We start from the raw sequence: 22409 nt of genomic DNA, 5'->3' as shown, positions 1-22409 counted from the left end.
ATTCTCATTCCTGGTTTTTGTTGTCAATTTCTAACATCCCAGGTGATGTATTGAATGTGTCTTTACTGAGATACTGTTCAGGTCAGATATAAATTAGGTTTATTGTTTTAAGTGTTACAGTAATCTGCCTCCCAAGGTAAGCAAGAGTTATAATGGTTTGTACTGTTGATAAGGCATAGGTTTGTCACGACACTTCACATAATTGGTTTCTATTTCCATTTAAATTTTTTTTTACTACAAAAACATAAAACTTTATTTCCATCCTTTCAATTTCTTAACTAATTATAGTTAACGTCCATATATATTTTACAAAATACATTTATAAGAGCAAATGGATGTTTTTTGTTTGTTTTTTTGCAACTTTTTTTTTAGTTTTTTTAACATTTTATTTTTTTATTTTTATTTTTATTTTTCCCCTCCCGCCCCTCCTCCATTTAAAATTTAAAAACCATTTGGTTAATTTATTCAGGAGAATTGCTTCACTTCAGGATACTATGTAGTGTAGAGCAGTTGCGGTCTCTGGGTCAGTTACGAAGGTTTGAATCCCAGCCCCACTCCTTATCTCTCTGTGCAATCTAGGGCAGGTTCCTTACCCTCTCTGCGCCTCAGCTTCTTCATCTGTAATTGAGATTTTTAGTGCCCATTTGTATGGTTGTCATGAGGGTGAAATGGGAGAATAGGTGAAATGCACAGTGCCCAACACACCATGGGTCTCAGCTTGTCACTGCTGCCACAGCTGTGGGGACATTTATACTTTGAAGATATGCTTCTCTGACCAGACACTGGGAGCAAATAGAGAACTTTTTGCTTTCACAGAAGATACCATACAATCGTACCTTTTTGTACTGGGCATTTCCTATAAGGGGGGCTTTGGATTTAGTTATAAGCCTCAATCAGAAAAGGCAGGGAAGGAAAATCCTGCTTGTAACTACATGGTGTTTAGTTAGATTTGAATGTTATCTTTTCTTGTCTTGTTTTTCTTCTTTGAGGCATATGGTTATTTCTCAGTCTTTGTGCTGTGTAGCATTTTCAGTGGTAGATTTTTATTGAGAGAAGAGGAAAGAAATAGCATTTACTAAATGACCCCTTGGAAGCTGTTTCTTTGAAATTTTTTAAACATCTTTATTGGGATATAAGTTCACATACCAATACAGTTTACTCATTTAAAGTGAACAATGGTTTTTGTTATATGGTATAATTTTTAAAAATATGGTAAAATATATGTAACATATAATTTGCCATTTTAATCATTTTTAAGTGTACAATTCAGTGGCATTAATTACATTCACAGCGTTGTGCAGCCATCACCACTATCTACTTCCAGAACTTTTCCTCACTCCAAACAGAGACTGCATAACCATCAAGCCATCACTCCCCATTTCCCCTTCCCCTTAGCCCCTGGTAATCATGAACTTACTTTTCTGTCTCTATACATTTGTCCTTTTGTGAGCTGTTTTTGAGCAGCTTATTGCTTCAGTGAGATTTGAATCTATTAAAACTGTTGATATTTTCAAACACCTGGAGCATTTTGCCTGTCAGTGTGTATTGCTCTCCTGTGTTTGGATCACTTCGTGGGCACATTGACCTTGAGGTTCATGGCCGTGAAGTTGTGCAGCTGCCTCCACTGAGGTTCACTCATAGGCGAGGCAGCTGGGCGGGGTGAAAGAGTAGAGGTCTCCTGTGGGCCATTGTGGCTCACATCACGCCACTTGGGCCGGACGCCTGTCCTTTCTGAATCTGAGTTTCTGCATCTGTGCGATGGAGATGACAGTGCCCACCTTGTCAGGGTGCCCTTGGGTTGCCAAGTAGAATTGACAAGGCTGCTTAGCATGGTGTGTGACAGGTACCAGGGGTATGGAATGTGACTGGTACTGTGGCTTCCACCACAGTGAACTTCCAAGAAAGTAGCGTGAGCCTGGTTTGACCCGCTATCAGGGGCTGTGGTAGGTAAGCAGAAAGGGCTGTATGTACTTAGCTGAGTGTCCTTGGGTGGCAGTCTCTCTGTGTTGACAGGAGGAAAGAGGCACAAGTGCATGGTGCCAATAAAATCTCTTTTATAGAGAAAGCAACTTAGAAGTCCTCTTAAGAAAACACTTCATAACTGTCTTTATGTGTTAATTTAAAAGGTCTTGCTATTAGGTTGGGTTGTGAATCAGAAGAGACTGTCTGCCCTCTGTGTTGGTCTCTCTCATGTGTGTTGAGCCTTGTGACGGTGGTGAGGCTGTGTAATTTGTGAGGCTGCAGAGGAAAACAGATGATCCACTTCAGTTGTCTGACACCAAGAACAGCTGTGCACTGCACATCTTTTTCTTCAGAATCCCCTGCTGATGCCAGAACCGAGGAGGTCAGGGCAGGTAGGATGGAGACAGATAATAGCCATGGTGATTGTGGGACCCTTCTTCTCCAATGGCCTTGGCTTTCCCAAGAGCTTCATAGTTGTTAGCCTTGAATTTTGTCTTAATGGTTCTTGAGTAAAGGAGTAATGTCCTCTAACTCCTAGCTTCTACCAAAAATGGACCTCGAACCAGGGATAGGGAGCAAAGCTCATCCCACATCCTCACCTGGTTAGAAGTGGACTGTGGTGCTGTTGTAGACATCGCTTTTTAATCATAAAAAGCCTAGGGAGTAAGCTTTTTAATAAAAACAAGAGTCCATTTTCACCCTCTTCCAGATTGTGCAAACTTTGGAGTCAGGTACCATGAGAAGTAGAATTGCACCATTATAAATGCTTGGAGCTGCCTTCCACATTCCAGAAGGGTTGAAGTCAATTTCTTCCTAGTTTACAGATGTATTTTTCCATAGTACACAAAATGTATTTTATCCTCACATGCCTTAACTGAAACCCTTTATTTTGCCCTGAGTCACGTTCATTTCATTTTGGGTTCTCCAAATTACTAGGATAGAATCTCCAAGAATTGGCTTGGTTTGAGCACCCTGACAGTTCTTTAGTATACTGATTTTCATAAAGGCAAAAGACAGGTGAGTCTAGGACACATTAAAATATTCTTAAGCCTTTTGTCTGGTTTCTTAAGACTGGGAGCTCGTGCTTGTTTCCACAGCCTTGGAAGGGTGTGCTTGCCTTAAGTTATTACCTTATCTGATTTCCATATGCGATCTTGACTGCCAAATTTATCAGGTAAGCTTCTTCTGTGGCTTTATCAAAGGTTACTTTTTAAAGAAACCTTGATGGACACCCACCCCGCAAACCTCTGCTTGGCATGCTAGCCCTGTGGGTATACAGGGGCTGTCCACAAACTGAGCTATTCTAGCCTTATATTTGCTCTGGTTACTTTATAATACAGTTCCCTCTGGCTTAAAAACTTGTTTATCATTACGATAAACAATTAGTTTATTATAAAAAAAAAATCAACCCTTGGATATATATTTAAACAGCTTGCCTCCTCTATTATAGGGTATTATCTTAGTTTTCTGTGACTGCTATACAAGTCACCACAAGGTTGATAATTTAAAACAACAGAAACGTACATTTTCACAGTTCTGGAGTCTGGAAGTTTGAAATCAAATATAGATATGCTCCTTCCAGAGGCTCAACAACAGAAACGTACATTTTCACAGTTCTGGAGTCCGGAAGTTTGAAATCAAGTATAGATATGCTCCTTCCAGAGGCTCTGGGGTCATTCCTTAGCTTGTGGCCACATCCCTCCAACCTCTGCCTCCATGGTCGGTCACGTGGCCCCCTCTTCTGTCTACATGACTTGTCTCCCTCTACCTTTTTCTTAGAAGAATACCTGTGATGTCCTAGCCAAGTGGATAGTCCAAGATAATGTCCTCATCTCAAGACCCTTAACTTAATTGTTAGTTACATCTGCTAAGACCCTTTTTCTTAAGAAAGCAACAGGCACAGGTTCTAGGATTGAGAATGTGGGCATATCTCTTTGGAGGCCACCATTCAGCTCACTACAGGCCAGTTAGTAGTAAAGTCAGCATTCTTAGGTATTCCTCATCTTGCTTTGGCCCTGGCTGTGGGCAAGTAGGCAATAGTTATTTCCAAGACTATTTAACATTTAGTTAATATGATCCAGGGGTTAGCAGTGCCCCCTAAGACATTTAGACTAGCTACTACTATCTTCTCCATTGAACATCTTCAACTTTTCAGAGTTTATCACCCATACTGACTGTAGTCTCTGACAGCAACAGTCAGAAGTAGATAATAATGTCCCCGTTTTAAAGCTGAGGCCATCTGCCAAGCACCCCAGAATTGGCAGGCTCAGGGACAATAACCCAGGTCTGTCCTTCGCTAAGATGGTTTCTTCCTCCACAGCACACAGTCCCTAAAAGAAACAATTCTACAGGTAGTTGCACATTTCTTAAGCAACAATGCTGGTATCTTTGAAAGATTTCTGTTTCTCTCAGCCTGAGCAGTGATTCTAAAGGATGTTGACTTTGCCCACTGGATTGTGAGGGGCTAGTTTCCTGCAGCGTTTTACGATCCATTACGATCCATTGTTTCGCGGGTCCTGCAGACGTTGCCTTTGTATAAGTGCGTAATTTAACGGTTTTATTTGATGTAATTTATGTGGTTCATTTGATGGAAACTATTCAAATGAGCTGGTGGTTTTCTCTTTTTTCCTTTTTTTCTCCCTCCTTGTTTCTAGTGTATTTCTGTTTAAGAAAGGACATGAGTTGGCTTCAGGACAAATGTCGTGTAATGCTCTATTTGTCAAAACATCAAGTGACTAGATAGAAAATTGTATGCCCCCCTCTGAGTGAATTTAAAATAACTGATGCCACAATAACTCTCTTCTAGCCAGTGGTTGCCCTTTGATTTTACACAAGAGCTTTAGTGAGCAAAATAAATAAGTTTATTTTGTGAGAGATGTCTGCATGCTCCCTACCATGGATGATAAAATTAGTATTTTATAGCACATAAATATGTATAATGATGAGCCCTTGCATACAAGCTTCTTGTGAAGTGCTTTTACTGCTATGCCCTGAAGGAAATACCAAGACCATTTGAAGTACACTGGAGCTGGCAGTCGTCAAAGGTTCCAGTTTTCCTTTGGAAGGTGTGGGACTTGGGGTGAGCTACAAGTTAATTCACTGCTCCAATTGTGTAGAGATTAGATTTTACTCAGCATTTCTGCATTCTGTCTTTAGTGTTAGGAGAGGAGAACAGTTTTACTTGAAAATTTTTTTTTTTTAATGTTAACTTTTCAGGAAGAGCAGTGTAGTCTTGAAGAAATAGATGAACAAATGCAAATTTTTACTCATTGAATGAAATACTGAGTTTCTAGAAGGAAGAATAAAAGAGTTTGGGGGTTTGAGGTTTCTCCTTTTTTGCTAAGGAAAGAGACCAGCATAAACACTGTCCTTTATTAAGATGTGCCATAACATTAGAAGTCCTTCTAGATCATTTAGGCCTGTGTGTATGTGTACAAATCTGACGTTACATAAGAGAAGTTCCAGTGGTCAGACACCTCTGTGTCTCGCTCAACCCTGAGAAGCTCTTGTTTGCCAGTTTTTCTGATGGTGATCAGGTGTGTGGGGGCAGATGTGACCTGAAAGCCCAGTGCTCAGGTCGCCCAGGTAGCAGCTCTTCCTGTGCTGCAAAAGTGAGAAATTTGTCCTTTTGATTCATGGCGACATGGCTCTCTTCATTGCCTATTGTTCCCATTGCCTTAAAAATTCCGTCTACCCAAAGCTCATTCTCAGACAGCAGCCTCATTTCTTGTACCTAGGCTCCGCTCATCATAGGAAGCTGTAATTTAGTCAGCCCTAGAGCATTACAAAAAGACATTTCGGAGAGCTTCCCTTGTATCCCGAGCTCTTGCTCCACTTTTCTCCACGAGGAGCTTGGCTCGTGATTCAAAACTAAAACCCTGACTTGTCCCTGGGTGCTCCCGCCAGGACTCCAGCTCTCTATTTCACATGGAGGCTTCGGAAGTAGCTCAGGTTAAAAGCCAAGTGAGACAGGTACTTCTGCCACACAGCATTGGAAAGCATGCTCCTGCTAGAACAAAATTAAATATTTTCTTTCATTTTTGAATAGGATCATTGATTTTGTACATAGATTTGGTAATGCAGAATTTTAACGAACTTTAATGATCTTTTCAGTTCCTGGGGCTCTGAGCCTCTTGTGCAAAATATTCCTGAATCACTTTCAGGACTTCTTGCATGCATGCATTTTTGATTATCACTTTTGTCCTTTTTGTTTTCTTGAGCGCAGCTGCATAAAATGGATTAATACTGGTATTGTTTTGCAATCTTATTTTAGCCACTGAACAAGTAGGGAGTGTTTCAGATATAAGCTGTAGTCCAAGGCGAGCTGTTGTGTCTTCAAAGGATGATCTTTGATCTTCCTTAGTGTGCTTCCTCAAGCAGCCCATGTGTTTTGTGGTTGCCAGAATCTGTGTCTGAATCTTGTTGGTAAGGTCCAAGAATTTTGATAAGGTTAGAGGGTCTGATTCTTTGTAGAAAGTGTTTGCCAGTCTTCGGTGCTGCATCCGTAGCTAAAGTTTAATTTGTGATGCTGGAGGTGTTCATTTGTGGCCACTTCACAGAAAGAGGTTGGACTTTTGCCAGTGAGTTGCCAAGAGAGGAGAAGTAATCTTTTTTTACTTTCTTCTTAAAAATGTGAAAAATAGCTGCCAGAGCAATAATTTCCCCCAATTTCTCTCTCGCAGAGAACCTTGTTGTTTGCCATAGTTGACCTTCTGGTTTCAGGGAATGGTAAAAGCTCTTATGTTACTGCTTTCTGAATTTTGAGGTAGTCCTTGGTATTTGTTTTAATAGTTTTGTGTTTTTCTAAGCCAAAATCATATAATATAAACAAATCATTAAGATTACTACTTTTTTGGAGAAATTGGCCTGAGTCATTATCCAGCTGATTAATGAATCATCATCAGTGGCAATTAACAACACAACCTTAAACATTCTCTCTGCCTCTTAACTTGGGATTCTCAGTCCCCAGAGTTTCTGAGTCAGTAGGATTAGGTGGGGCCCAGGAATTTGCATTTCTATCAGATTCCCAGGTGATAACCATTGTTTCTGGTTTTACTTATTTTGATAAGGGCTCAAGGTTCTAGGTTCTTTAAGAAATTTTACATCTTAAATTATATTCTTCTGTGAATAGCGAGCCTTCTTAAACAGTCTAGGTCACAGTGTCATCTTGCCCTGGTCGGAAAAAAATGTTAGCAGATGGCTTTTTGTGAGTGCCACACAGCATCCAAGTAGTGGAGGTGGGTAGCTCTTTGGAGGTGAAGGTGTTGTACACAGCCTGCGCCATATACCTGTTAAGAGGCTGAGTAGCAGAGCTTGGAGTATGCTGTGCTTTATCCTTGAATTTTTCCGGATGTGTTTGAGAGCCGAGATAAGCAGCATCACTAGTCTTATGATTGTATAACATTGGAAAACTGACAAATGCCAAAAGGGTAAAATGTTTTATGGCATCTAGAATGTGAACTTGAGTTATACGGTTTATTAGGATAGAATCCTAGTGTAAATTTGGCCATTGTGTCAAATGAGAATTTTAATTTTAGTCTTTGTCAGAGTTAGTGTCAATCCTTGAGATAAAAAGTACTAAAACAACATTTCATCAGAAAGCTTGCAGGAATGTGGCAAGACTCTCGCACAGTCTTGAATGTCTCTACCCAACTGCAGCTACCTTGAATCTTCACTAAAATAGGAAGAACTTTCCAACGCAAGTGTTGGTCCGAGTGTCCTTTTTGATATCTGCTAGTGAGAGGCCTTCTGGGAGAGATTGTCCTTTAATGCAATTCACAGTGAAAGGACATCTTTTCATGTATTTATCAGCATTTCTGTTTGCCCAGTGCATTTCCTCACATGTTAAAATGAAAACTGTCCAGTCTAGTGATCCATATGTGAAGTATTTTATCAGATCATGCCAGGGGGTCAGTGGAAGCCTATTGACAGCCAGTGTGTACGAGGCATGCATACAGTGAAATGTTTTAATTTTACTTCAAAAGGGCAGGGATGTTGCCGGAGCAGCGGCTTGCAAGCAGCCCAGCATGAGGGGGTGGAAGGCCACTGGAGAGTTTACTTTGGTTCAGTTCCACAGACGCTCAGCTACAGTTTTAGAGTCGGTTTCCCAATTGCAGGGCTCTCTTCAGAGGTGCAGTGTGCCAAGTCACACATGGAGTTGGTTTTCGTGGTCTTCAGGGTTTGGGGCTATTCAGCGCTCTCTGAAGTCCAGACATGAGGATGGAGGCCTAGGGGAAGAGTGAGAAGTGCTATTAATAATTCATTTGTGAAAGGGGTTTCTATTTAGTTAAAGTATCAAGTAAGCAACCCAGATAATGTCTAGAATTAACTAAATTTTAAAAAAAATTTTTGAGTGTTTTTGCTGAGTCAGTTTTTACTCATTTTAAGCAGAGATGATATTTAAAATTCAGATGAAATTTTAGAGAACAAATAGCCTATATGTTGCTTGACAAAGTATCTTTCAAAAAAATTTTTAAACATTTACATGGTGAGATAAATTGGGGAAGTCTCTTTTTTTTTTAAATTGCCTCGTTTGTATTTATAGGACAGTAGGTCTTCTAAACTCGTTACTGAGGTTCCAAAATTTCAGAAATAAAATGATCTTTTAAGAAGAAATAAAGCAATTGTAGACTCAGAACTTGTGATTTTACTTTATATTCCTCTCCCCCACAGTAGGTGAGATGGTGCTTGGGATGCATAAGTTTGATTCAGTTGGCATTTTCAGCTGGGCTTTCTCTGAGAAAGTCTCTAGTTATTTCCCCTGGGCCTCTCAGTTCTGGGTAGCCTTTATTTTATTTTATTTTTAAATTTAAAAAATACTAGTAAAAGCAATTTTGAAAAAAAGTTCACTTTCCCACAACCATTGGCTTTTTTTTCTTGGAGTGGGGGGTATTTTTTTTTCTTGGTTTAATGACAAATATTTTCCAAAGCTGTAATCATAGTATAAACTTTTGTGCTTTTTTTAAAACTTAAAATTGTATCACAATTTCTTCACATTGTGAAGTTTTCATAAGTTATTTTGAAGTTACTTCGACTGTTTAATGTTCTGTTGAAATGATGAACTATAATTTACCGATTCCTAGATATTAAAATCTTGAGGTTGATTTTGAATATTGGTGTATTTGTCAGTGTAGCAGTGAATATCTTGTTGATTCGACTTTTATTCTTCTGTTGAAAGTAGTGTAAAAAATTTTAATTTTTATGGTGTTTGATATGTTTTGCTAACTTTTTAACTATTTTTGATTTGGTTTTTAGAATTCAGGGACCATCTCTAAATTTACTAAATGGAGAATTAAAAATTACATGAGGCGTAAAAATACTAAGCCTTCTAACCCAGGAATAACTTTCCAGGTTCTGGTTGGCTCCAGTAGTAATAGTTATTTCCGTTGAGAACCTTCTGTGTGCTAGGTGCTCAGATATCTTATTGTCTTCTGGCATTGTAGGTAGTATTGATTAAATTGGGGAAAATAGTTACCAGAACCAGAATAGTACCCTTGAGCCTGAATTAGTGAACTAAAAATAAGTTTAGTTTCTTAGCCATAGGATTTGGTTTATTAAATTGCAGGCGAGGCCACAAGCTCCCAAACCACAGAGCACCACGACTTTTTTCTCTAGTGTTAGCAGAGCGGTGTTATTCAGGCTGCTGGCTCCATTTGTAAACTGAATCATGCCCTGCTTGGCTTTGAGTGCCTGGTAACAATGTGCCTTAATTGTGGGTCAGTGAAGCCAAACTAATTGCTTGTTGGGCACTTGGATTGCCTTTTTAATTTGCTGTATAATGCAGTCTCTACCAGAAATACACAATATGTCCTTATCTAAATAAAACTCATTAAAATCATCTCACAAACAAAAGAACTCCTGATGTTTTGTCCATAATCTTGCAAATAAGGGAAAATTGAATTGCATTCTAGAGCACTGTAATTTATAAGTACTCCATTTTAAGTGCCTTTGTATTTGTTTTAGAGGTTATATATAAAACGACTGCTATGATTTATGTCAGTGTGGTAGTTTTTTTCACTAGAGATTGTTTTGCTTTGCACTTTTAATGTTTTAAATCACAGTAATGACATGAGCTTCTGAGATGGTCACTTATTTTATCGTTCCAATTTCAGTATGTGTGCTGCCGAAGCAAGCACAGGTCACTTATTTTAGACTGTGCAATTCACCCAATAAGATTAGCTTTCATCCAATTACTTTGTATTTCAGTAAAAAAAAGACATTTACACTGTTATTCTCAGCTCACAAAATACCAATCATAGGAGTTACCTTTACAATTTTAGGAACCAGTTGTTCATAAGTTGGTAAGATATTTAGCACTCTGTAGTATTTGTTGTCTCAGTTTCTCTGGACTAACAAGGCAGCTCTGCAGAGGACTTTCTTTCGACTCTGATTACTAATTTCATTTATTTAGCTAATATTTATTGAGCAGCTACTGAATGCCAGCAACTGTTGTAGGTGTTAGTGATACTACAGTTTATTTTTTGTATTTATGATAAATCTTTAACCCTAGAGAAAAATCTCTGAAGTGACTCTTAAGTGCTTTTCAAATAGTTTTTAAAATAGAGGAATTTAATTAAGAAGGTTTTTAAAAATTTAATAGATGCCTATTGGTTTTTTAATAGAAATTCATTCATTACCTGTTTTTCTTTTCTTTTTTAGGTTATTTCTTATGAGAGTCATGGATATCCCCTATCTAAACTTGGAAGGACCAGACTGTAAGTGAAATTTTATTTTCTCATGCATCTGCACATTTAAGTGTGTGGTCTGGAAGGGATAACAGGAAAAGTATTATTGAAGAAAGAGCTTTATTCACTTAAAAATAGGCAGTGGTTTTCTGGTTGATATGAATAGTATGCTTAAGTTAATGGTACCCTTGGGCCTTTATTAACTCATCTTTTTCCTTCATTTTCTAGTTTATGCATGAATTGAAAAAAAAAACTCCATTATTTCTTTTCACTCAAAACTCTAAATTCGTAATTCCCCGTAAACATGTCTATATTTTAAGATGTGTTAGCTGTGTCAGTGACAATAAGTTCTCTGTTTTCCAATTATTTAAGCTTGGTAGGTTGATTTTTTTTTTTTTTTTTTTTTTCCGAATTGAAAACTTTGGAAGGTCAGTCTATTTGAGAGATGGTTGCTTCTTCTGATTATTCACTACTTTATCTGCTTTGCCCCATTCTTCTTTTCCTGGCCTTGGTTTATTTGCCTTAATACATGCCACAGGGATATAGAAATGGGTGAACTATACTCGGTGATAATAATCATTGCAGTGATATTGATTTGAGGACAAACTCTTGCACCTCTCTATAGACTTACATTTCAATCTGTCATTCTCGCAACAGTTCTGCAAGCTGTTGTCATTCCCAGTTTATAGCCATGAGTGACTAATGTGGTTAGGTCTCTTGCTCAGAGTTAAACAGTTAAGTGGTGGGTCTGGGACTGGAACACAAGATTATGACTCAGGACTGCATATACTTAAAGTAGTCCATTCAATTTAGACAGTGCATTTTTTTTTTTATAGTGAAATAAACATGTGGACAACTAAATTAAAAGGAGAAAGTGAAATGTTTGGTGAAACTTATCAAACAGAGCAGCTGTGTTTATTTCTTTAATTTTTGCAGGAACTTCATGAGCAGAGATGTTTCTGCATAGAAATGCTAGGGTTCAAATTGTTGTTGGTTCTATAAAGTGTCAGAGCCTGATGTCTGGGCTGAGATGGCAGAGTCTTACTGTTCCTACGTTCCTACGAATGCTTTTGGGAGTTGTCTGGTAATCAGGACGGTTCCCTGAGTTAGCTTGGGCTTAGTTTCCTCAAAGAACCCCTAGTGTGTTGTTCACTTTCCGTCTGTCAACCTTTCATCTAAAATTTGTCCTGTAGTGCAACCTAAGCGCGATCATGTCCTCCATGTGACATTCCCCAAAGAATGGAAAACCAGCGACCTTTACCAACTTTTCAGTGCCTTTGGTGAGTAAATCACAAGTACAATTGTACTTTTAGGATTTTGTTATTCTTTTGGTGTAGGTGATCAGAGTTATGTAGAAGGCTTTAGTTGGGGCATAAAATAATATTAATGTACAAGGTTTTAATTTCATGGAATTTTGGGGGTTTGGCATACTGCTGTCTTTGTGCCAATATGATCTGAGGAACTTTTAATAGCACCCCACAATAGAGTGCTATTATTAATCCTTGCAAAGCAAGATACAATTACTGTGACTGCTCTTCCTGCTGACCACAGTAAATAAGTCTAGGTTGAGGATAAATCATTTTTAAGATTAAGGGCAGTTGGTCGCATACTGCTTAACATTGAATAGTCCAAACAGAAAATACAGATGTATGAGAGGACCGAGATATGTGATATGTGTGAGGTAGGGCAGTTTCTATTCTTTTTTATCAAGTTAGATAATTAGGTTAAATTGAACAGTTTTCTGATTAGGGTTTATAAAGACCATTCTGTTGTAAGTCTTCAGCATTGCTTATTGATTTTAACAAATGAAGTATTTAGGCTGTTCTCTTTGGATATTTTTGGATAAAGTGAAGGCAGCAAAAACCTAAATGTCTAATAGTGAGAATGTTTAGTAAATATTTATGTATTTCTTCAATAGACCAGTATGTAGCCATTTAAAAAATACTTGAAGGAATTTATTGTAAGATGGTAAAGTGTTTATATTTTAACATTTAGGGTAAAAAGCAGATACAAAGTAGGATTCCTGTATAACTAATGTTATTTTTTTAAAAACTTTATATAGAAATCAGACTGAAATGAAGCATCATGTTATTATCAACTGAATTTTTTCGTTTGTTTCTAGATTTTTAATTTTATTTTTAGTTTCAAGTATACAGTACATTGGTTAGGCATATATAGTTTATAAAAATGATCCTCCTGATTGCTCTCTCTGGCTCTCCACCTAGCTATTACATTAGTGCTAACTGCATTCCCTATGCCATGCTCCCCATCCCTGTGACCATCTATCAGCTACTAATTTGTACTTCTTTAACCCTTTACCCCATTCTCCCAGCCCTCCAACCCCCCTTTTCTGGCCATCACCAGATTGTCCTCTATATTTGTGAGTCTATTTTTGATTGGTTTGTTCCTTTTTGTTTCTTAGAGTCTGCATATAAGTGAAATCATACGGTATTTATCTTTCTCTGACTTATTTCACTCAGCATAATAACCTCTAGGTCCATCCATGTCATTGCAAATGGTAGGATTTCATTTTTTTAGTGGCTAATATTCCATTGTAGATATGAACCATAACTTCTTTATCCAATTGTCTGTTGATGGGCATTTAGGTTGCTTCTATATTTTAGCTATTGTAAATTGTGCTGCTGTGAACATAGGGCTGTGTAGATATTTACGTATTATTGTTTTGGTTTTCTTTGGATAAATACTCATAAGTGCAATTGCTGGGTCAAAAGGCATATCCATTTTTAATTTTTTGAGAACCCTCCAGACTGTTTTCCATAGTGGCTGTACCAATTTGCATTCCCACCAATAGTGTATGAGAGTTCCGTTTTCTCCACATCCTTGCTAACACTTGTTCTTTGATCACTGAATGTTTTAGATAGGATTTTTTCTTCTTCTTTATACTTTCTGTATTTTCTAAAATTAGCATATATTAACTTTTGTAAGTAAAAAACTTTACACACTTAAATTTTGGAAAAGTAAGTGAAAGCATGTCTATTTCTGGAAAGTTATCCTAATCTTTGCAGATAGTCTGAATTCTGAAATTCTAGTTCTGCTTTTTAACTTAGACACAGATCTAGAAATGCAATTGAATCTTACAGCTCATTTCTTTTGAAAGCTTTTGATTTTGTTTCTCATCTGTATTGTTAAGTTCTTATCCCTGTGTAGTCAAACTTTAATTGGCTAAATTAAATAGAATGCTCTGAGTAGGATTTTCTTGTTTCGTTTTAATTAAAAAAGATGAGCTGTGCGATATTGGACTAGTAACCTCTATTTTTGTTTTCTATTGGAGCTGATGATGATGATGGTGATAATAATGGTAATAATGAAAATAATAATAATACCACCTATTTCATGAGGATTAAATGATCTAACCCATGGAAGACGTTTAGAATAGTATGTGGCATACAGTAACTACTTAATAAATGGTAGCTATTATTTATCTCAAAGACAACATACACACAGGGTAGAAAGGTAACAAAATAATAGTAAGTGACTTTCTATGAGAAAGTCATTAAGGTACCTCACTATATGCAGCAGGAAGTGAGTTTTTCTCCTGTGACAGTGAAACAAAGGAGCTTTCTGGCCTTCGAAAATTGTAGTTGGAATTAAAACATTTTTTCATTGTTAAATTCCAGTGAGTTTACCCATTTTTAAAAATTCCAGTTTTCTGTTATTTTTCAAAAAGAGCGGTAGCAGCATAATTAGATCTCTGCTTTCCCCTCCAGTTTTGTCCAACTTCCTACCCCACTGAGCCCTCCTCCTTTTTTTCTGTTCAGCACTGTTTTCCACTGTTTGCATTTAGCCTTTATTGAGGATTTGTCTCTCTCTGAAAATCTTTTTGTTTTACTCTACGGCTTTCTGCCCCTCTCTTTTTTTCTTTTCTCTATTAGTCTGTCTTGGTTTTCTCTCTCTGATGCCTTTTTTCTCTTGTCCTTCATTTTGCTACCTGTTTTCTTTACCTGGCCTTGAGATCAACACTGATTTTTTTCCTTATTTCTTGCTACCTTGATTCATTTCATGTATACCATTGATAATTTTCAAACTTTGTGTCTCTAAAAAGAAATACCTGTGTTTTTGAACTTAGTGGCCTCTGATTTTTGTTAGTGATCTTGATAGGAACAAAGTCTCCAGCTCTGGCATGAGATTGGGTTAAATGATGAAGTGCCTCAGGATTGAATTCAGAAAGATCTTTCTTTTGCTTTTAAAACAAATTTTTAAAGTCCCCCTCCCCCATTTGTCTTTTTTCTTAAAGTTTTAACTGAAATAACTGCTGTGGTAGATTTAAATTTTTGCCTTTTGTAGTGCTGAGATATTAATCAAATTTTAAACCAGTACCCCTTCTCACTCTAATTAACATGTATACTTAAACATCAGAGATATAAATGAAATCTGATAGCTATCTAAATGGTCAAATGTTCACTTTACTTTTAATTCAATATTACAGGTAACATTCAGATATCCTGGATTGATGACACATCAGCATTTGTTTCTCTCAGCCAGCCTGATCAAGTACAAATTGGTAAGCGTTTTTGACATTGTTTTGTGTATTCATTAAAGTGGGGGCCTGCTTTCTGCCACCACATAGGTGCAGTCAGCTGATTCACAAGCCTTGCTGCCTGGTTTCTTTTGAGGTTGTCTCCAAAATAAAGGAAATAATTAGTAAGTCATGTGTAGATGAGAAAAAAATAAGACAAATTTATTAATTCATTGGTATACTACATAATATTATCTTTTTTCAGTTAGCTCCATTCTGTTCTTCTCCCATTGTACTTTTTCTAAAATGAGTTGCAGATTTACTTTTAGAATTATAAAAAGCAAATTGAGAGGAATGGGGGACATCAAAAAGTGATACCTGTATTGACCTGTTTGTCTTTTCCCATGGTTTAGAAATTTTTGCGATTTATTCATTCCATTATACTTGTATCAAATACCTTTTTCCCAAACAAATAAAGATATTTCGTTTGCTTTTAAAATAAGATTGTAAAAAGATCGAGCACCATATCTCTTGTTGGACCCTAAATAATTTTGATATTTACCATCATAAAACATTCTATTTTCTTAGGATGAAAAGTTATTGAATAAAAAACTGAAGAAAATGTGTAGTGGTAAGCTACATGTTTTATTCAAATAGATTTCAAATTCCCTGGTACTTAACAATGTACAAAGTGTAAAATTTTTAAGCAATATGTTTAATTAATTTCTTTTTCTTTAACAAAGTGCCACATACTAAAACTATATAATTCTGATACTGTAACTATATGAGTAATTATATATGAAAACTTCTACAAACATACACATTGAAATCAGAGGATTTTGGTATTTTTTAAAATCATATGGCTATCACAGGCACATAGGCTATGGTAGAGATGAAAAGTTTAGGCTCTAGAATCATAACTGCTATACTCCCTATAGTTGTGTGACCTTGGGCAAGTTCTTTAACCTTGATAAGCTTCTGCTTATCTCCATAAATCGAGGATGGTAGTATGGACTTCATAGGGTTAATGTGAGGATTACATGAGAATGCGTACATAAAGCTTGACAGAGCTTCGAACTTTTATTATGGTTATTTAATAGTAGATTTCAAGGTTAAATATACTTCATGAGCATATGACATCAGGAATAGCATCGGATGCAGACTGTGAATGATGTTGCTTGTTAAAGTTTTTAAATTTCACTTATTTCTGTGATCTGTTCTTCTACAATCTTTAGAAAGACAGTTTAGATGGAATCCAAAGGGATTGAGTTATTAGAAAACTAAAGATAAGTTCAAGTGGTGGGCAGGGACTCTAAGGTTAAGACTCTACTGATACTTCAGTGAGGCTGAAAGAACACCGAATGAGAATTCCTGACCCAAAGTCTAGTCACACTTCCTCTGCTCAGTGTCACACTTCAGTTCCTTCGCTGTTCAGACTTGGGTGGCATTGAAGCCACGCAGTGGATGGATGGAGGTACACAGGCATTGAAGTCAGACTGGCCTGGGGACTAACCTTGCCTCCGCCACTTGTCAGTTGTGTGTCTTTGGGCAAGGTATGTAAACTCTCTAAGCCACAGGTTCCTCCTTTGAGAGAGGGAAATGATGATAGTAACTCTGAGGTGAGGTCATGGATATTAAGTCCCCACTAAAGTGCTTGCCACTCCACAAGCGGTGCCTGACAAATGGCAGGTGATTATTAAGATACCTGCTTAACCTCCCTTGCTGTAAACAGTAAAAATGAGGGAGTGTAAAAGTGCTTTGACATCTGTAAAACACTAGTTAGCAGTATTTACTTGGAAATGCAAGCATACTTTTTGTTTATGTGTATGGAGTGTCATATTTGATGTCCAATAATGATTGCTCCCTTACTTATTATTGCAAGATTCTTCAAACAGTGGCTTTTAAGCTCAGTATTTTATTCAATGATACCTGAAATCAGGGCGCTGCATTTCAGAATCAGGCAGCCAGAAGAGCTCTAATTTGGTTGTGTGTTTCTTCCCTGAGGGAATCCATCTTATTTGCCATTGAATCCTTCTCTAGTGCCTGACACACTGTGGCCTGAATAAAATAAACGTGTGTTTGAATGGGCATATGAGGAATAGGCCAAGATGAAATTGTGACCTTTTTACCTTTCTTCCTCCTAGATTAAGAAGTAGGTTAACTGTTGTCTTTTGATATATACAGCCTTACCAGTAAAGTCTAATTTTCCACTGTCATCTCTTTTCTTACACAGAAGGCAACTCTCAAAATAAATACCTGGCCATTTGCATGTGCTGTGCCTGTGACCACAGTTTTCTTTGGCAGAAGTGATCTTTTAGTCAACCATGCCCTCCCTCCAGGCTGTGTCCTACTTCCCTCTTCATCTCAGCTTGAACATCTGCTTCTCTGTCTCCCTTTGCACGGGTCTGGACCCCATTTTCTGTGCTAGCCTGGCATCCTTTCTGACACACCTGGTTTGGTGGTCTTCTCTAATAGACTGTAAACTCTTTGAGAGCAGGGACCATATCTCTTGTTCACCATTGTGTTTTCAGTGCTTAGAGAAGTGGTGTCTGACATTAGTAAGTGTATGTTAAATATTTGTTGAGCTGATATTCAGGGCATTATGACTTAGAAATGCCTCTTGCACGTGATAGATATATCTAAGGTCTCTGGTCTTTTGCTGTGATTTCTAAAATTATGCGGCTGTTTCGTTGAAAGACACAATGTAAAGTTCTTTATAGTGATAATTCTAAAGATAAGAAAGACCCAGGGTCTCTAATGTGCTTCAAATCCTATTAATGTTGTTTTAAACAAATTACTTATTCATTTCTGTGGAAGCAGAGAACCTATTAGATCAATAATGTAACATTGGAAAAATCATTAAATGCCTATTTATATAGCAGCTCGTAATGGCTTCTTTGGCTCTGTTTCAAACTATTTTTGATTTAAGGAGTTACTTTTTAACTGACACCTGTCTTTTTCTTTTGATAATACTAATTCTAATCAAGATTTTTAAAAAATCATTGTCAACATCTTGAATATGAGAGTTCTCTTTTTCTAGGAAACCTTATTATACGAATTACTAAAACCCTTCTACCAAGTGCCATCCATGTATTTTGATTCTTGTTGTTTTTTGTTTGCTGCTGCTGTGAAAGTGAGAGCCCGTGGTGGCTTTGGGATTTCAGATAGCGATAAGCCATAGAAGCCATAGAGTCAGCCTCCTTCCCCTCTGGCTCTTCAGATAAGACAGTAGGTGGCCAATGTGGGACTTGATGCCCATGGGGAAAGATCACCCAGCCTCATCATTTGAGGATTTTTCTCAGAGTAGCCAAGTAAGAAATCACCTTTCTTATTCTTATATAAGCTCATTCTTATATAAGAATTTATATTTCTAATGTAGTTTTGTTAAATGAGGGAAGAGCTCAAAATTATTTAGAAAGTAGTTGAACTTTCTAGTCATACTCTCAAAATTTAGACATTGTCTTGAGTGTCCTTAAATACATTATAAGACATTTCTCTCTGCTTATAATTTTTATAGGAACAGCTTGAGACAAATAACCTTTTCATTTATTTAGGTTGGAGCACACTATGAATTGATAAAGATACTTTTAGAAGAGTTAGAACCTAACAATTATTTTGTAAAGCCAGCCTAAATTCAGATAGTTGTATAAATTCCTGAAATGCTGCTTTAGGAGCTTGTTCAGGATGATTTGTTGAGATGGGGGCATGGGGAAGGTGATTGCATATATTAAATCAGACTTTTAAAAGCACAGCTTTTGTTTGATTGTGTTGAACAGATAAATATTAAAATGAGTTGTAGATACAACTCTTTTTAGGTGATTATTCAGCACTGCATTTGCTAAAAGGCAGCTTGGAACTCTAAACTTCACCTGTGCTTTTTGTTATCCTTTTAATGTTTGCAGAATCTGTGGTAATAACTGCTTTTCATTTGTGATGTTGGTGATTTGTGTTCTTGTTTTTTCCTTGATCACTCTAGCTAGGGGTTACTGATTTTGTTGATCTTTTTAAAAAAACGTTTGGCTTATCTTGTTTTCTGTGTTGTTTGCTATTGTCTATTTCATTGGTTTCTGCCTTTTTTTTCCTTTTTCCTTTCTTTTCCTTGCTTTGAGTTTACTTTGCTCCCCACCCCCCTCAGCTTTTTGAGGTAGAACTTTATGTGATTGACTGTTTAAAGTTCTTCTAAAATTTTTTTAAGTCTGGCTTCCTAGAAGTTACCCCTGGGTTAGTATAGCTTAGTGGTCGGCCAGTGGTTGGTCAGGTGTGATGCCGAAACACCTGGATCCAGCAGGGCTTCCACTCTTCACCAGCTGGGTTGGGAAATACATTCAGCACCGAGGCAGCTTCCACGTCTGCCTTAGTTTTCACTTTTGGCTGGAACTTTTTGTCTCCTCTGTGGGCTCACAAGGCCTCATGCCCAGCCAACAGTGTGTATATAAGCCAAGATTCTTAAAATCACTGAATTTGACTTTTTCAATTCTAATATAAGCGTTTAAAGCTATAAATATCCTCTAAGCATTGCTTTAGGTACACCTCAACAAATTACATGTTGTCTTTTCATTATCATTAAGTTAAATAAATTATCTAATTTTTCCTTTGACTCTGGATTATTTAGAAGAGTGTGTTGTTTAATTTACAACTACTTAGAGTTTTCCTAGATCTCTTATAAATTACTAATTTCTGATTTAATTCTGTTGTGATTAGAGATTTCAGTCCTTTAAAATTTACTGATTCTTGCTTTATAGCATAAGGTCTATCTTGCTGAACATACTATGTGCACTTGAAAAGAGATATTCCACATATGGTTTGCTATATGGTTTGGTCTATAAATATCACTGTTGTTCAGGTATTCACTGTCTTTACTGATATTTTATTTAGTAATTCTATCAAATTTTGAGAGGAGGTATTAAAATCTATGATTGTGTCTATTTTCCCCTTTAAGATTTCATGTCATGTATTTTGAGGCTGTTTTATTAAGTGCATACATATTTATGATTGTTTTGTCTTCCTGATAAATTGACTCCTTTGTTATTATGAAATGTCTCTCTTTATCTTTTATAATACTGTTGTTTTTAAGTCTACTTTATCTGATATTAATATAGTTAATCTTTATTTTTGTGTTTTCTATTTGGTTGGTATGTCTTTTTCCTTTTATTTATTGTCAGCCTATCTGTATAAGTAAGATGAAGTCTCTTATAGACAGCATATAGTTGGTTCTGCTTTTTTTTTTTTAGTTGGGTCTTGCTTTTTTATCCATTCTGATAACTTCAACTTTTAATTGGAGTGTTTAGTCCATTGACATTTAATGTAATTATTTACATGATTAGGCCTATCATTTAAAAATTTATTTTTTGTTTCTTCTCTTTGTTTTTTGTTCCTTTGTTTTCCCTTTTCCAAACTTCTTTTGGATTATTTGAATTTTTAAAAAGAATTCCATTTTAATTTTTCTGTTGGCTTTTTAGTGCTACCTCTTTGCATTATTTTTCTTTAGAAATTTCAGTGTATATCATAACTTTTCACAGTCTTCTTGGAGTTCATATTGTACTATTTTACATAGAATGTAGAAACGTTATATCCACATAGGTCCGTTTACTCCAATCCCCATTGTCTTTCATGTGTAGTTGGCATATGTGTTACATCTACGTTCATTATAAGTCCCACAAGGCGATGTTATAATTTTGCTTTAAACAATCATATGTATTTTAAGAAATTTAAATTCTGTATTTAAGAGGATGAATTCTTCTTTATTTACCCAGATATTTACCATTTCAAACGTCTTCATTCATGAACATCCAGGTTTCCTTTGGGTGTCATTTCACTTCAGCTTGAAGAACTTCCTTTAGTATTTCTTATACTGCTGGTGTGGTAGCAACTGATTCTCTTCGTTTTTCATTATCTGAACACATCCTTATTTAATTGCCTTCATTCACGTAGGGTATGTTAGCCAGATATAAAATTTTGGGTTTTTCTTTCAGCATTTTAAAGATGTTGTCCTGTCTTGTGGCTTCCATGGTTTCTGATGAGAAGTCTGCAGTCATTTGAATCATTGTTGCCCTATATGTTTAATCAGTTGTTTTTCTTTAGCTATTTTCAGGATTTTTTCTTTACCATTAGTTTTTCAGCAGTTTGACTCTAATGTATTTTGGCATGGATTTCTTTGTAATTATTGGGGTTGACTAAGTTTCTTGAATCTGTAAATTTATCTCTCATCAGGTTTGGGAAGTTTTTAGACATTGTTCAAATATTTTTTCTGTTCTCTATTCTCTTGCCTCTCTTTCTGGGATTCTATTACTATATATGAGACTTTTTAATACTATTTCAGTGGTTCCTGATGCTCTATTCACTTTTTTCTACCTTCTTTTTTTTCCCTATTCTTCAGATTGGGTAATTTCAGTTGATTAGCAACTCACTTGACTGTTTCCTCAGTCATCATTATTCTGCTATTAATCACATCCAGAAAATTTACATATTTATTTTTCAGTCCTGTGTTTCTATTCAATTTTTTAAAATCTTTTGTTTCTCTGTTAAGATTTCTTACTTTTATTTTGAGCCCTAATCCTATATCTCATTGAACACAGAATAGTTGTTTAAAGTCTTTGTCTAATAATTACAGTGTCTGTGTTATCTGAGTGTTGGTACCTACTGATTGCCCTTCTCTTGAGGTCCGGTCACATTTTCCTGGCTGTTCTTATGTTGCGTAATTTGGGATTGTTTCCTGAACATTGTGAATGTTTGTTTATGGAGACTGGATTCCTTATATTTCTTAGGAGAATGTTTCTATTTTTGTCTTAGTTTTAGCTGGCAGTTAACTTAGGTAGATTCAAACTACAAACTCTTTGATGCTATGGTAGGCAGTGGCTCAGATCTTAACCTCAACTGCTTTCAGTTTGCACATGCATGGCTAAAGGTCAGTCAAAGACATGGCTGATTCTGGACACCAGATTTGGAGGTCCCATTCTCTGGTTTGCTCTCTTCTAGGATTTATCCTTTACTCTCTATTGCCAGTGACTGCTTCTTCTGGTCCTTCCTACTAGAAAACATAGGGTTTTCTATCAGAGTTTTGGTTGGCCTATGCCCCTTTAGCTACAGTTTGCCCTTAAGGCAAAGTGTCTGTCTCTGTCTCTGTTTCTGTCTCCCCCACCCCTACCCCAAAACACACACACACACACACACACACACACACACACACACACAATTTTACTCTGCCAGTTTGCTTTCTTCCAAGTTTTGGCTTCCCTCCAAAATCTACGTGTTTCTGAGCCCTCAAATAATTGTAGAGGTTTTTTGTT

At 36.7% G+C, this 22409-nt stretch overlaps 1 protein-coding gene across 3 annotated transcripts in view; it reads left to right on the top strand.

Moving 5' to 3' along the window:
* Positions 1-22409, top strand: part of PARN (poly(A)-specific ribonuclease) — a 135567-nt gene that overhangs the window by 33947 nt on the left and 79211 nt on the right. For all 3 annotated transcript variants that reach the window (XM_015588618.2, XM_025046110.1, XM_025046111.1), the window contains 3 exons: positions 10621-10676; positions 11840-11926; positions 15094-15168. In XM_015588618.2, coding sequence (XP_015444104.1) covers positions 10621-10676; positions 11840-11926; positions 15094-15168 — 218 coding nt within the window. The remainder of the gene's footprint in view (positions 1-10620; positions 10677-11839; positions 11927-15093; positions 15169-22409) is intronic.

Source organism: Pteropus alecto, unplaced genomic scaffold (genome assembly GCF_000325575.1).
Source record: "Pteropus alecto unplaced genomic scaffold, ASM32557v1 scaffold34, whole genome shotgun sequence".
In the NCBI taxonomy this organism is placed as follows: domain Eukaryota; kingdom Metazoa; phylum Chordata; class Mammalia; order Chiroptera; family Pteropodidae; genus Pteropus; species Pteropus alecto.
Note: the sequence above shows the minus strand (reverse complement) of the source record. Positions and strands in the feature narration are given on the sequence as shown.